The sequence below is a fragment of the Dermacentor variabilis genome, unplaced genomic scaffold (assembly GCF_050947875.1).
Source record: "Dermacentor variabilis isolate Ectoservices unplaced genomic scaffold, ASM5094787v1 scaffold_12, whole genome shotgun sequence".
In the NCBI taxonomy this organism is placed as follows: domain Eukaryota; kingdom Metazoa; phylum Arthropoda; class Arachnida; order Ixodida; family Ixodidae; genus Dermacentor; species Dermacentor variabilis.
The window spans coordinates 91,597-105,952 of record NW_027460280.1 but is presented as its reverse complement, the minus strand read 5'-3'; the positions used below and the strand labels follow the sequence as shown (position 1 = coordinate 105,952).

The 14,356-nt window shown below is 47.8% G+C and overlaps 1 protein-coding gene across 4 annotated transcripts in view; it reads left to right on the top strand.

Moving 5' to 3' along the window:
• The window catches only part of LOC142566090 (beta-1,3-galactosyltransferase 5-like), a 92,364-nt gene extending 82,948 nt beyond the window's left edge, over window positions 1-9,416 (top strand). For all 4 annotated transcript variants that reach the window (XM_075676855.1, XM_075676856.1, XM_075676853.1 and 1 more), the window contains one exon: window positions 8,243-9,416. In XM_075676855.1, coding sequence (XP_075532970.1) covers window positions 8,250-9,242 — 993 coding nt within the window. In that variant the 5' untranslated portion in view covers window positions 8,243-8,249 and the 3' untranslated portion in view covers window positions 9,243-9,416. The remainder of the gene's footprint in view (window positions 1-8,242) is intronic.
• Window positions 9,417-14,356: the final 4,940 nt, after the last annotated feature.

The window sequence follows — 14,356 nt, the reverse complement described above, 5'->3', positions numbered from 1 at the left end:
ATCTAGTGAGGCGAGTCTAGCAGTGTTATTGGAGGAATTAGAGGGTAGTAAATGGGATATAATAGGGCTCAGTGAGGTTAGGAGGACAAAAGAAGCATATACAGTGCTAAAAAGCAGGCATGTACTGTGTTACCGGGGCTTAGCGGAGAGACGAGAACTAGGAGTCGGATTCCTGATTAATAAGGAAATAGCTGGTAACATACAGGAATTCTATAGCATTAACGAGAGGGTGGCAGGTCTTGTTGTGAAACTTAATAAGAGGTACAAATTGAAGGTGGTACAAGTCTATGCCCCTACATGCAGTCATGATGACCAGGAAGTCGAAAGCTTTTATGAAGACGTGGAATTGGCGATGGGTAAAGTCAAAACAAAATACACTATACTGATGGGCGACTTCAATGCCAGGGTAGGCAAGAAGCAGGCTGGAGACAAGTCAGTGGGGGAATATGGCATAGGCTCTAGGAATAGCAGAGGAGAATTATTAGTAGAGTTTGCAGAACAGAATAATATGCGGATAATGAACACCTTTTTCCGCAAGCGGGTTAGTCGAAAGTGGACGTGGAGGAGTCCGAATGGTGAGACTAGAAATGAAATCTACTTCATACTCTGCGCGAACCCTGGCATCATACAAGATGTAGACGTGCTCGGCAAGGTACGCTGCAGTGACCATAGGATGGTAAGAACTCGAATTAGCCTAGGCTAGAGGAGGGAACGGAAGAAACTGGTACACAAGAAGCCAATCAATGAGTTAGCGGTAAGAGGGAAACTAGAGGAATTCCGGATCAAGCTACAGAACAGGTATTCGGCTTTAACTCGGGAAGAGGACCTTAGTGTTGAAGCAATGAACGACTATCTCATGGGCATCATTAAGGAGTGCGCAATAGAAGTCGGTGGTAACGCCGTTAGACAGGAAACCAGTAAGCTATCGCAGGAGACGAAAGATCTGATCAAGAAATGCCAATGTATGAAAGCCTCTAACCCTACAGCTAGAATAGAACTGGCAGAACTTTCTAAGTTAATCAACAAGCATAAGACAGCGGACATCAGGAACTATAATATGGATAGAATTGAACAGGCTCTCAGGAACGGAGGAAGCCTAAAAACAGTGAAGAAGAAACTAGGAATAGGCAAGAATCAGATGTGTGCGTTAAGAGACAAAGCCGGCAATATCGTTACTAATACGGATGAGATAGTTCAAGTGGCTGAAAAGTTCTATAGAGATTTATACAGTACCAGTGGCACCCACGACGATAGTGGAATAGAGAATAGCCTAGAGGAATTCGAAATCCCACAGGTAACGCCAGAAGAAGTAAAGAAAGCCTTAGGAGCTATGCAAAGGGGGAAGGCAGCTGGGGAGGACCAGGTAACAGCAGATTTGTTGAAGGATGGTGGTCAGATTGTTCTAGAGAAACTGGCCACCCTGTATACGCAATGCCTCATAACCTCGAGCGTACCGGAATCTTGGAAGAACGCTAACATAATCCTAATCCATAAGAAAGGGGACGCCAAAGACTTGAAAAATTATAGACCGATCAGCTTACTGTCCGTTGCCTACAAAGTATTTACTAAGGTAATCGCAAATAGAATCAGGAACACCTTAGACTTCTGTCAACCAACGGACCAGGCAGGATTCCGTAAACGCTACTCAACAATAGACCATATTCACACTATCAATCAAGTGATAGAGAAATGTGCAGAATATAACCAACCCTTATATATAGCTTTCATTGATTACGAGAAAGTGTTTGATTCTGTCGAAACCTCAGCAGTCATGGAGGCATTACGGAACCAGGGTGTGGACGAGCCGTATGTAAAAATACTGAAAGATATCTATAGCGGCTCCACAGCCACCGTAGTCCTCCATAAAGAAAGCAACAAAATCCCAATAAAGAAAGGCGTCAGGCAGGGATATACAATCTCTCCAATGCTATTCACAGCATGTTTACAGGAGGTATTCGGAGACCTGGAGTGGGAAGAATTGGGGATAAAAGTTGATGGAGAATACTTTAGTACCTTCCTATTCGCTGATGATATTGCCTTGCTTAGTAACTCAGGGGACCAATTGCAATGCATGCTCACTGACCTGGAGAGGCAAAGCAGAAGAGTGGGTCTAAAAATTAATCTGCAGAAAACTAAAGTAATGTTTAACAGTCTTGGAAGAGAACAGCAATTTACAATAGGTAGCGAGGCACTGGAAGTGGTAAGGGAATACATCTACTTAGGGCAGGTAGTGACTGCGGATCCGGATCACGAGACGGAAATAATCAGAAGAATAAGAATGGGCTGGGGTGTGTTTGGCAGGCATTGTCAGATCATGAACAGCAGGTTGCCATTATCCCTCAAGAGAAAAGTGTACAATAGCTATGTCTTACCAGTACTCGCCTACAGGGCAAAAACCTGGAGGCTTACGAAAAGGGTTTACTCAAATTGAGAACGACGCAACGAGCTATGGAAAAAAGAATGATGGGTGTAACGTTAAGGGATAAGAAAAGAGCAGATTGGGTGAGGCAACAAACGCGGGTAAACGACATCTTAGTTGAAATCAAGAAAAAGAAATGGGCATGGGCCGGACATGTAATGAGGAGGGAAGATAACCGATGGTCACTAAGGGTTACGGACTGGATTCCAAGGGAAGGGATGCGTAGCAGGGGGCGGCAGAAAGTTAGGTGGGCGGATGACATTAAGACGTTTGCAGGGACAACATGGCCACAATTAGTACATGACCGGGGTAGTTGGAGAAGTATGGGAGAGGCCTTTGCCCTGCAGTGGGCGTAACTAGGCTGATGATGATGATGAAGATGGAAAATAAAATAATACAAAACAGCGTCCATCATCAAACACTGCTGAAACCCTTAAACCCATAAGCAATATGACTGTAACCCGTAACCTCGTCTGGGTTTTCCCTAACTCTACAGCACTTTTCGTGCAAAATTGGCAACTGAAAACAAGAGTCGCAAGCAGTTGAGAAATTAGACGATATATGTACTAAGGTAGAGAGGCAAGGAAACAGCCAGACAGGAAGGAAAAGCGAAAATTAACAAATTTAGCCATTGTTTATGAAAATATTTACGGATCAACATTTTTTTATTTAAAAAGGAAGTAGAGAAAACGCCACCGGAAGTGGAGAATGATTTTGTGTGTTTTGAATGACTCTTCTCCAGTTATCAGTCGAGCCGCCTGACGTAGCCAATTCTCTGGTGTGCTTTTGTGGGTGTTTCTCTAACATTCGGCGGTGGGCACAGTAAGTCTAGAACAGCAGCGTCCTGCGGTCTACGCGGCTGTATGGGACTGGCGGCCACGCATCGTTACGCAATTTCCCAAATGACAATACGAGTCGGTTTTGGCACTTGATAGAGCAGTAAACGAGGCATCCAAATCTCATCTGCCCACTTAACTTTCTGCCGCCTGCTGCTACGCTTCCCTTCCCTTGGAATTCAGTCTGTAACGCTTAATGACCATTGGTTATCTTCCCTCCTCATTACACGTCCTGCTCATGCCCATTTCTTTTCCTTGATTTCAACTAAGATGTCATTAACTCACGTTTGTTCCCTCACCCAATCTGCTCTTGTCTTATACCTTAACGTTACACCTATCATTCTTCTTTCCATAGCTCGTTGTGTCGTGCTCAATTTAAGTAGAACCCTTTTCGTAAGCCTCCAGGTTTCTGCCCCGTAGGCGAGTACTGGTAAGACATAGCTATTGTACACTTTTCTCTTGAGGGATAATGGCAACCTGCTGTTCATGATCTGACAATGCCTGCCAAACACACCGCAGCCCATTCTTATTCTTCTGATTATTTCCGTCTCATGATCCGGATCCGCCGTCACTACCTCCCCTAAGTAGATGTATTCCCTTACCACTTCCAGTGCCTCGTTACCTATCGTAAACTGCTGTTCTCTTCCGAGACTGTTAAACAATACTTTAGTTTTCTGCAGATTAATTTTCAGACCCACCCTTCTGCTTTGCCTCTCCAGGTCAGTGAGCATGCATTGCAATTGGTCCCCTGAGTTACTAAGCAAGGCAATATCATCAGGGAATTGCAAGTTACTAAGGTATTCTCCATTAACTTTTATCCCCTGTTCTTCCCACTCCAGGTCTCTGAATACCTCCTGTAAACACGCTGTGAATAGCATTGGAGAGATCGTATGTCCCTGCCTGATGCCTTTCTTTATAGGAATTTTATTGCTTTCTTTATGAAGGACTACGGTGGCTATGGAGCCGCTGTAGATATCTTTCAGTATTTTTACATACGGCTCGTCTACACCCTGATTCCATAATGCCTCCATGACTGCTGAGGTTCCGACAGAATCAAACGCTTTCTCGTAATCAATGAAAGCTATATATAAGGGTTGGTTATATTCTGCACATTTCTCTATCACTTGATTGATAGTGTGAATATGGTCTATTGTTGAGTAGCGTTTACGGAATCCTGCCTGGTCCGTTGGTTGACAGAAGTCTAAGGTGTTCCTGATTCTATTTGCGATTACCTTAGCAAATAGTTTGTAGGCAACGGACAGTAAGCTGATCGGTCTATAATTTTTCAAGTCTTTGGCGTCCCCTTTCTTATGGATTAGGAATATGTTAGCGTTCTTCCAAGATTCTGGTACATTCAAGGTCATGAGGCATTGCGTATACAGGGTGGCCAGTTTTTCTAGAATAATCTGCCCACCATCCTTCAACAAATCTGCTGTTACCTGATCCTCCCCAGCTGCCTTCCCCCTTTGCGTAGCTCCCAAGGCTTTCTCTGCTTCTTCCGGCGTTACTTGTAGGATTTCAAATTCCTCTAGACTATTCTCTCTGTCATTATGGTCGTGGGTGCCACTGGTATTGTATAAATCTCTATAGAACTCCTCAGCCACTTGAACGATCCCATCCATATTAGTAATGATATTGCCGGCTTTGTCTCTTAACACATACATCTGATTCTTACGTGTTCCTAGTTTCTTCTTCACTGCTTTTAGGCTTCCTCCGTTCCTGAGAGCTTGTTCAATTCTATCCATATTATATTTCCTTATGTCAGCTGTCTTAAGCTTGTTGATTAACTTCGAAAGTTCTGCCAGTTCTATTCTAGCTGTAGGGTTAGAGGCTTTCATACATTGGCCTTTCTTGATCAGATCTTTCGTCTCCTGCGATAGCTTACTGGTATCCTGTCCAACGGAGTTACCACCAACTTCTATTGCACACTCCTTAATCATGCCCACAAGATTGTCGTTCATCGCTTCAACACTAAGGTCCTCTTCCCGAGTTAAAGCCGAATACCTGTTCTGTAGCTTGATCTGGAATTGCTCAATTTTCCCTCTTACCGCAAACTCATTGATGGGCTTCTTATGTACCAGTTTCTTCCGTTCCCTCCTCAGGTTTACGTTAATTCGAGTTCTTACCATCCTATGGTCACTGCAGCGCACCTTGCCGAGCACGTCCACATCTTGTATGATGCCAGGGTTAGCGCAGAGTATAAAGTCTGTTTAATTTCTAGTCTCGCCGTTCGGGCTCCTCCACGTCCACTTTCGGCTATCCCGCTTGCGAAAGAAGGTATTCATTGTCCGCATATTATTCTGTTCTGCAAAGTCTACTAATAGCTCTCCCCTGCTATTCCTAGTGCCTATGCCATATTCCCCCATTGACTTGTCTCCAGCCTGCTTTTTGCCTACCTTGGCATTGGAGTTGCCCATCAGTATAGTGTATTGTGTTTTCACTTTACCCATCGCCAATTCCACATCTTCATTGAAGCTTTCGACTTCCTGGTCATCATGACAGGTTGTAGGGGCGTAGACCTGTACGACCTTCAATTTGTACCTCTTATTAAGTCTCATAACAAGACCTGCCACCCTCTCGTTGATGCTATAGAATTCCTGTATGTTACCAGCTATATCCTTATTAATCAGGAATCCGACTCCTAGTTCTCGTCTCTCCGCTAAGCCCCGGTAGCACAGGACGTGCCCGCTTTTTAGAACTGCATATGCTTCTTTTGGCCTCCTAACTTCACTGAGCCGTACTATATCCCATTTACTGCCCTCTAATTCCTCCAATAGCACTGCTAGACTCGCCTCACTAGATAATGTTCTAGCGTTAAACGTTGCCAGGTTCAGATTCCAATGGCGGCCTGTCCGGAGCCAGGGATTCTTAGCACCCTCTGCTGCATCGCAGGTCTGACCGCCGCCGTGGTGAGGTGCTTCACAGCTGCTGGGGACTGAGGGCCGTGGTTTGATTGTTGTGTTCATATCGGAGGTTGTGGCCAAGTACTGCACCAGGGTGGCCAATCCTGCTCTGGTGAGGGAGTGCGTTAACGTTTCTGGTAACCGGGATCAGGCCACACTCCAGGCCTGTTTATGCAATTTTATCAACACGTGGATATTTTTTTTTTAATCCGGTGGAAAATTGCGCTGCAGCAGAATTCGAACTACGGTCCTCTTGCATGCGAGGCGGATGTTCTATCTCTACGCCATGCTGCACCTCCTGAAGATATATGTAATCCCTTGCAAATATATAAATCTCTATAGTTCTTCCAGAGCTGATTCAAAAAATGCTACTATAGTCGGATACAACTAGTGTAATGAGTCTAAGTCTAGGCTAATATAGTCGGATACAACTTAAGTCTGCAGTGAAGCCCCGCCTGCGCCCTCATAACTGCCAGCCACTGTTACTAAGCGACGCGGCAAATAATTCGTACTTCAAACTTTTCCCGTTACACAAATAAGGCGGCAACCACAAAAATAAAATTATTAGCGCGTAATTTTGTACGTTTTCCCTCGCCCATTGTAGTGGAATGACGAAAACCTAATTTATTGTCAAGTTTCACTTGAGTTGGCAATGAAATTTATGAGTAAAACGGGTTCAGCAGTGAAATTAACTGTACCACAGACTTTAGAAGATTTAATTAATTATGGAGTTTTACATACCAACACCACAATCAGATTATGAGGCACGCCGTGGTGGGGTACTCCGGCAATTTGGATCAACTGGGGTTCTTTAACGTGCGCCTAAATCTACGTAGACGGGTGTTTTCGCATTTCGCCCCCATCAAAAATGCGGCTGCCGTGGCCGGGATTCGATCCTGCTACCTCTTGCTTAGCAGCCCAACACCATAGCTACTAAGCAACCACGGCAGGTAGACTTTCGAAGAATGAAATGCTCAGACTCCATACACTTTGTATACACTCTGTTGTACACCTCATTGCTTCCGTTGAAGAAAACACGTCTTCAAGAACAGCACACGCTCCGGAGCTATAAAGTATGACGCCATTTTGAAAAAGCAACAAGACGACGATTTTGGGTCTGTTCGATTCACCTGCACCACTGTGAACCAGTTCACGGCGGTTCACGAGAAGTGCAGAAACTGTGCAGCTCGATTCTGGAGGGGCAGGCCCAGCCAAACACTCGAAACGAATGCAAAGGTGCAGACGCAGTGTAGGCGTTATGCTATCTCAGACTAATGTGCATGGAGTGCGTAAGTTTGAGAGGTCCTGAACTGCAGATATGATCGGTTTCTGGGGCGTAAATACACACCTCAGTTGCGTAGACACATCAGACGTGCGTAAGCGGGGTTTTAACGGTCCTCGCGCCCGTGTGCTGCGTCGTCTGCTGCGCTGCGGCTTCGCACCTGTATGCCTGCACCAAGTCGGCACCGACAGTGGAGTGGGTGTAGCAAAATCATGAGCCAGCGTTGCAGCTTTCCTGCACCTTTTGAAACGAACGGCGTGGTTATGCGGGCGCCATTGCTGCACCGCTGAAACTAATGGCAGGGTGCAGCACCTCGCGAACTGGTTCAACTGGTGCAGGCAAATCGAACCTACCCTTTGTTCGCTTCTGTGATTGGCTGGAGGAGTAACATAACCCCGCACAGTTGTGTGCCTTGGTTGCGAACTGTTCTTTTTTTCAAAGTTGTATGCTACTATAGAAATCTTAATTTTACACTTTCGCTTGTTTACTTGTTCTTGGCAGTGTTCTTCCTGCGCTTCTTTCCAGCGCGAGTCCATTTGATGTGGTTCCTTGTTTGCCAAGTAAAGGAGAAGTATCTCACAGGCGTACCTGTGAGATTCACCTTATTTCAGTTATTTTTTGCGGGTTTATGCGTCTTTGTGGCGAATGACGGGCGTTATTCATATTTGTACTAGTAAAGGTACCCGTCCCAGGAAAGAAATCCTCGTGACGTGCCTGGATCAGAGGCTAGCTGCCCTGTTGCGAATGGAAATCGGGAGCCTGCGCACTCGGCCAAGACACGCATGATGGTGTTTTGTTTCAGGAGGAGCATGCTTGCTCCGCGCGTAGTACGGGAGCGGCGCTCAGGCCTGCTGCTGCTGCTGCTGGCATCGGTGGCCGTGTGGTCTCGCTGGTCGTCGCCCCCGCCGCCGCCGCAGGAGCCCGGTCCGCGCGGTGTGGCAGGCAACGTGTCGGACGAGCCCGGCCGGCTTGTGGACCGGCGCGACTTTGCGTTTGTGCTGGACAGCAGCCGCTGCCGCAGCCATCGCGACCTGTTTTTGGCCGTGTTCGTGCACTCTGCGCCGGCGCACTTCGGCCGGCGGCGCGCCATTCGCGAGACGTGGGGCAACGCGAGCGCCCTGGCCGCGGCCACGGCGCGCGCCATGGCGCTCGTCTTCCTCGTGGGCCAGGCGGCCGGCCTGGAGGGCGCCCTGCGCGCCGAGAGCGCCGCGCACGGCGACTTGGTCATGGGCAACTTCGTGGACAGCTACCACAACCTGACGTACAAGCACGTGATGGGGCTCAAGTGGGTCGCGAGCCGCTGTGGCCAGGCGCGTTATGTGCTCAAGACGGACGACGACGTGTTCATGGACCTGTTTCAGGTGAGCGCACAGCTGGAGCCCCGTGCCCCGGCTCGGTTGCTCATGTGCGGCCTCATCCGGCGGCCGTACGTGAAGCGCAGCCAGCGCAGCAAGTGGCGCGTCAGCTTCCGCGAGTACCGGCCGCACCGCTACCCGCCCTACTGCTCCGGTTGGGCCATCTTCATGTCGCCCGACGTGGTGCGTGAGCTATACCGGGCCTCGGCCGACGTTCCCTACTTCTGGGTCGACGACGTGCTTGTCACGGGCATCCTGGCACAGCGCCTGGGCATCGAGCACATTGACCTTGGGCCGCGCTTGGCGCGTGATGCCCGCGATGCCCGTGCCTGGCTGCGTGACGGCGGCCCGCCGCTGCTGGGCCACCCCGACCTGGACACCGAGCTCGTGTACCGCCTCTGGCAGCGCACCAGGCAGAATGTTGACGCTAAGCAGAATAAAGCCTGACTTGGAATTAGTGTTTCTTTGCCAGCTCTAGAAAACCAACACAGGATGTAATTTTAGGACTGCGAAGAGGAAAAAAGTGTGCATCATGTCATCATACAATGCACTTTCGTAACAGTTCTTTATTAAAACCACGCAGGCTGCTCACTCATGGGCAGCTCGCATTGCCGCAGATGAGAGGTCATTGCCGTCACTGGTATTCCACGCTTTTTTTTTAAAGGGGTGCACAACAACCAACGTCAACTCGGGGGACAGAACAGGTAATCCAGTGCCTAATGACCTTAGGCCCGTCACTATGCTGTGATGCTCGAAATCAATGAGCGCAACACAATACATAAAAAAAATTATGTGTGGTTGCAAACACCAGAGACCAGCGGAGCTGGGGTGAAGGCCAGTAAAGTAGTGCCAAACCGCACGCTTAGTCTAACTTTTGCTGGGCTTCGCCCAGCTCTGCCGGTCTCTGGTGTTTGCGATAGCAGAGCCATGCATATTTTTTTTTTTCCGCTGCGAGAAAGAGGACTGCCGAAGCGAGCGCGCAGGTTTTTGTTGGAGAGCAATGACGTCGCACCACTTGTGCCCCCGCTGCGCCTCTCCTGGGTGCATTCGATGAGCTCCCCTTTGGTACGGGGCGGTGGGCTGCTCCACCCAGCTCTTATTATTTTATTGCCTAATGTCCTACCCATGTTTTAAAAAAAAAGGGAAAAGAACATGAATAATTCCTGTAGCCAAAGTTTCTGAACCCCTCTTGTGAACTTTGTTTTTGTACGCCTCGTTTGTCTTTTGCCTCCTCCTCATCATCATCAGCATGTTCTATGTACACCTGTGAGCAAAAGTATACGGACCATGGGAGCGCGTGCCAAACTGCATCGACGCGCCGTCTGCTGACGCAGTGTCTGCTGTCGAGAGGGCCACTAGAGCAGCGGTGCGCATGCGCGTCCCATCATGTCTGCTGGCCTGACATGTAGCTTTGCCTGACGTGGTTATGGTGCTCTTAGACTAAACGTCCACTGGGCGTCGTTTTCTCTGCTCAGTCGCATCTGGGCCGTTGTTTTACGCAGTGGCTGCGATGGCACGCGCGTCCGCCGGGCTTCGCTTTCATTCTTTCTTGGCGGGGGGGTATCGCGCGCCACACTGCCTTCTCTGACGCCTTTAGATGACTCGCGCGCAGTGGCGTAGCTAGGTCATCTGACACCCGGGGCCCATAGGTCTTCTGTCACCCCCCCCCCCCTGCCCCGTTTGTAGTCGAGGAAGGTGAGGATATCAACAAGTTCCGAGTGTCTTCAGACGTATATGACACCCCCCCCACTGGCCCCTTGCACCTGGGGACCACGGCCCCCCCTGTTGCTACACCACTGCTTGCGTGAAAAATCCAAAATGAGTAGTCATTAGAGACATGTACTGTACCGGCCATTTGGAAAATCGCCAACATAATTCCTGTGTTCAAATCGGGTAATAAGCAACTAATTTCCAACTACAGGCCTATCTCGTTAACAAGCACTTGTTGCAAACTCTTAGAGCACATAATTCACAAACATGTCCTTCAGTATTTAACTACTAATAATATATTGTCGCAGAATCAACACGGTTTCCGCTCTGGTTTTTCTACAACTACTCAACTCATTGAATTCACTCATGACATCGCTTCGGCTCTAAATAATCGAGGTCAGGTTGATGCCATATTCATAGATTATAGCAAAGCGTTTGATATGATGTGCCACAGACAACTTCTTCTTAGGCTCAGTAAAATTATTAACGATGATAAAGTACTTGGCTGGATAGCTGATTGGCTACATTTAAGATCTCAGTATGTTACTTTTAATCGCGCGCAGTCATCGTCGGCCACAGTCACTTCCGGGGTACCACAGGGCTCAGTCCTTGGGCCCCTGCTGTTCATTATTTATATTAATGATGTCACACAGGTCATTAGGGACACACCAGTGAAACTGCGATTGTACGCCAGCGACTGCGTGCTCTATACCACAGTAACTAACAGACAAGATCAAGAGGTTCTCAACAATGTATTTTCGTCCTTTTGTGGTTGGAGCAATGCGTGGCAAATGAGTATTAATTACCAAAAAACTGTACAAATGACTTTCACTAATAAAAAGCAGCCGTTCAGTTTCAGTTATAGCTGTAATGGGCACTACCTAAATTCTGTGAATACCTTCAAATATCTTGGAGTTACCTTCACTCAAAACTTAAAATGGCATCTTCATATTGAAACAATTTGCGCTAGGGCACTTAGGAAACTGGGATATTTAAAGCGAACCCTCAAATGCTCAACTAAGGACTGCAAATTAACAGCTTATAAATGCCTCGTCAGACCATTACTAGAGTACGCCTCAGTGGTTTGGGCACCATACACTGCACTTGACATTAGTAAGCTTGAAGCTATACAAAAGAAAGCAATACGGTTCATTTTTAGCCGATATGACCGCAACTTTTCTCCCTTATCTCACGCATGCGCATTATCAATAGAACCCTTGGCTCATCGAAGCACACTTGAACGTATCACTTTGCTACACAAGATTGTACACGGCCAAAGTTGCATTGATGCCCCGATTTCCTTCAGTCATCCCACTGGGCGTGCCACGCGCCGTTCACACCCGCTTAATATTGTTCCTTTCCAGTCTTTTGTAAATTGTTTTAAGTATTCGTTTTTTCCAAGCACTGTTGAAATTTGGAACAACCTAGCTGGTTCCTTGCGGGAAAAACCTAATGAAGAGTTTTTGAAAGAATTGTCTAACCACATTTTGTAATTACGTTTCAAATTCATTGTATGTTGTTTTGATCTAATCTCTGGTGTATCCACTCCTGCTATGTCTCATGTATTGAGACAGCAGTATCTGTAAATAAATAAATAAATAAATAAAATGGCTTTCTGCGGCGTTGTGTTCTCGAACTGTTCCAATGTTTGCTGCCGCAGGTAGAAGCAAGGTTTTGCAATTGGTGTCCGACGTCGCGTTAAGAAGTAGAACTGAGTTGCAGGCGCTACTATGCTCTGCCAGCAGCAGGATCGCAGCAGTATCGCGCGCCACACTGCCTTCTCTGATGCCTTTAGATGACTTGCGCGAAATGGCTTTCTGCGGCATTGTGTTATCTCGAACTGTTCCAATGTTTGCTGCCGCAGGTAGAAGCAAGGTTTTGCAATTGGTGTCCGACGTCGCATTAAGAAGTAGAACTGAGTGGCAGGTGCTACTATGCTTCGCCAGCAGCAGGATGCCAAAAGGAGGAATTAGTGGCACCCTACTGCCTTTATTTCTTCAAGCCCTTCAACAAGGCTTGAACAAGAAATGCACGCAAAGGTGTCACTACAGACAGCTGCGGCAACGCTGGTACATGCGCGGGAATATAAAATCAGGTGCAGCTGTGCGGTGCACGCTGCCATGAAGTTCCAATTACAGTTGCCCCCTTGCGAATCGGGTTGGGATGACCGACCTGAATCACTGGTCGGGGTATCCTCATGGCATCGTGTTACGAGTGCATACCACGGCACCTCCGAGGCGTCATCGCCGCCTATCAAAAATTGACAGCATAGTGAAATCATGCATACAGTTGGGAAAATTATAATCTCTGAAAATAACAGCAGCACGTTGGCTCGTCCTAAGTGCCCTCAAGACCGGAGTTTGTCAGTGGTCACCCCGGCCAGTGATTCAGGTCGGTCACCCCGACCAAATTCGCAAGGTGGCAACTGTAATTAGAATTTAACGGCAGCGTGCACCACACAGCTGCACCTAATTTTATATTCTCGCGCATGTGTTGCCGCAGCTCTCTGTAGTGACGACACCCTCGCGTGCATTTCTTCTTCAAGCCTTGTTGAAGGGCTTGAATAAAGGCAGTACGGTGCCGCTAATTCCTCTTTTTAGCACCCTGCAGCCGGCGGAGCATAGTAGCGCTTGCAACTCAGTTCCGATTCTTAATGCGATGGCGGACAACGATTGCAAAACCTTGCTTCTACCTGCGGCAGCAAACATTGGAACAGTTAGAGATAATACAACGCCGCAGAAAGCCATTTTGCGCGAGTCATCTAAAGGCGTCGGAGAAGGGAGTGCAGTGCACGATACGCCCCCCCCCCCCCCCCTTCCTGAGAAAGAATGAAAGCGAAGCGTGGCGGATGCATGTGCCATCCCAGCCGCAGCCGCTGCGTTATAGAATGGCCCACATGCGACGGAGCAGAGAAAATGATGCCCAGTGGACGTTCAGTCTACGAGCACCATAACCACGTCAGGCAAAGCTACATGTCAGGCCAGCAGATATGATGGGACGCGCATGCGCATCGCGGCTCTAGCGGCCCTCTCAACAGCAGGCACCGCGTCGATGCAGTTTGGCACGCGCTCCCGTGGTCCGTATACTTTTGCTCACGGGTACGTGTACACTGCAAGATGAAGGCCTCTCCCTGCTATCTCCAATTACCCCTGTCCTGCGCCAACCGATCCCAACTAGCGCCCGTGAATTTCCTAATTTCATCGCTCCACCTAGTCTTTTGTCGTCCTCGATTGCGTTTTCCTTCTTTTGGTATCCGTTCTGTAACCCTAATAGTCCAACGTTTATCTAACCGGCGCATTACATGACCTGCCCAGCTCCATTTCTTCCTCTTGATGTCAGTTAGAATATCGTCTATACCCGTTTGCTCTCTGATCCAAACTGCTCTCTTTCTGTCTCAACGTTACGCCTAGCAATCTTCATTCCATCACTCTTTGTGCGGTAATTAACTTGGTCTCAAGCTTCTTTGTCAGTCTGCAAGTCTCTGCCCCATATGTCAGTACTGGTAAAATGCACTGATTGTACACCTTCCTTTTCAATGATAATGGTAAGCTCCCAGTCAGGAGCTGGCAATGTCTGCCGTATGTGATCCAAGCCATTTTTATTCTGTGAATTTCCTTCTCATGATCAGGGTTCCCTGTGATTAGTTGACCTAGGCAAATGTAGTCCTTGACAGACTCTAGAGGCTGACTGGCTATCCTGAACTCTTGTTCCCTTACCCGGCTATTCATCATTATCTTTGTCTTTTGCATATTAATCTTTAACCCCACTCTTACACTCTCTCTGTTTAGGTCCTCAATCATTTGTTGTAACTCGTCTGCATTGTTGCTGAAAAGAACAATGTCATCGGCAAA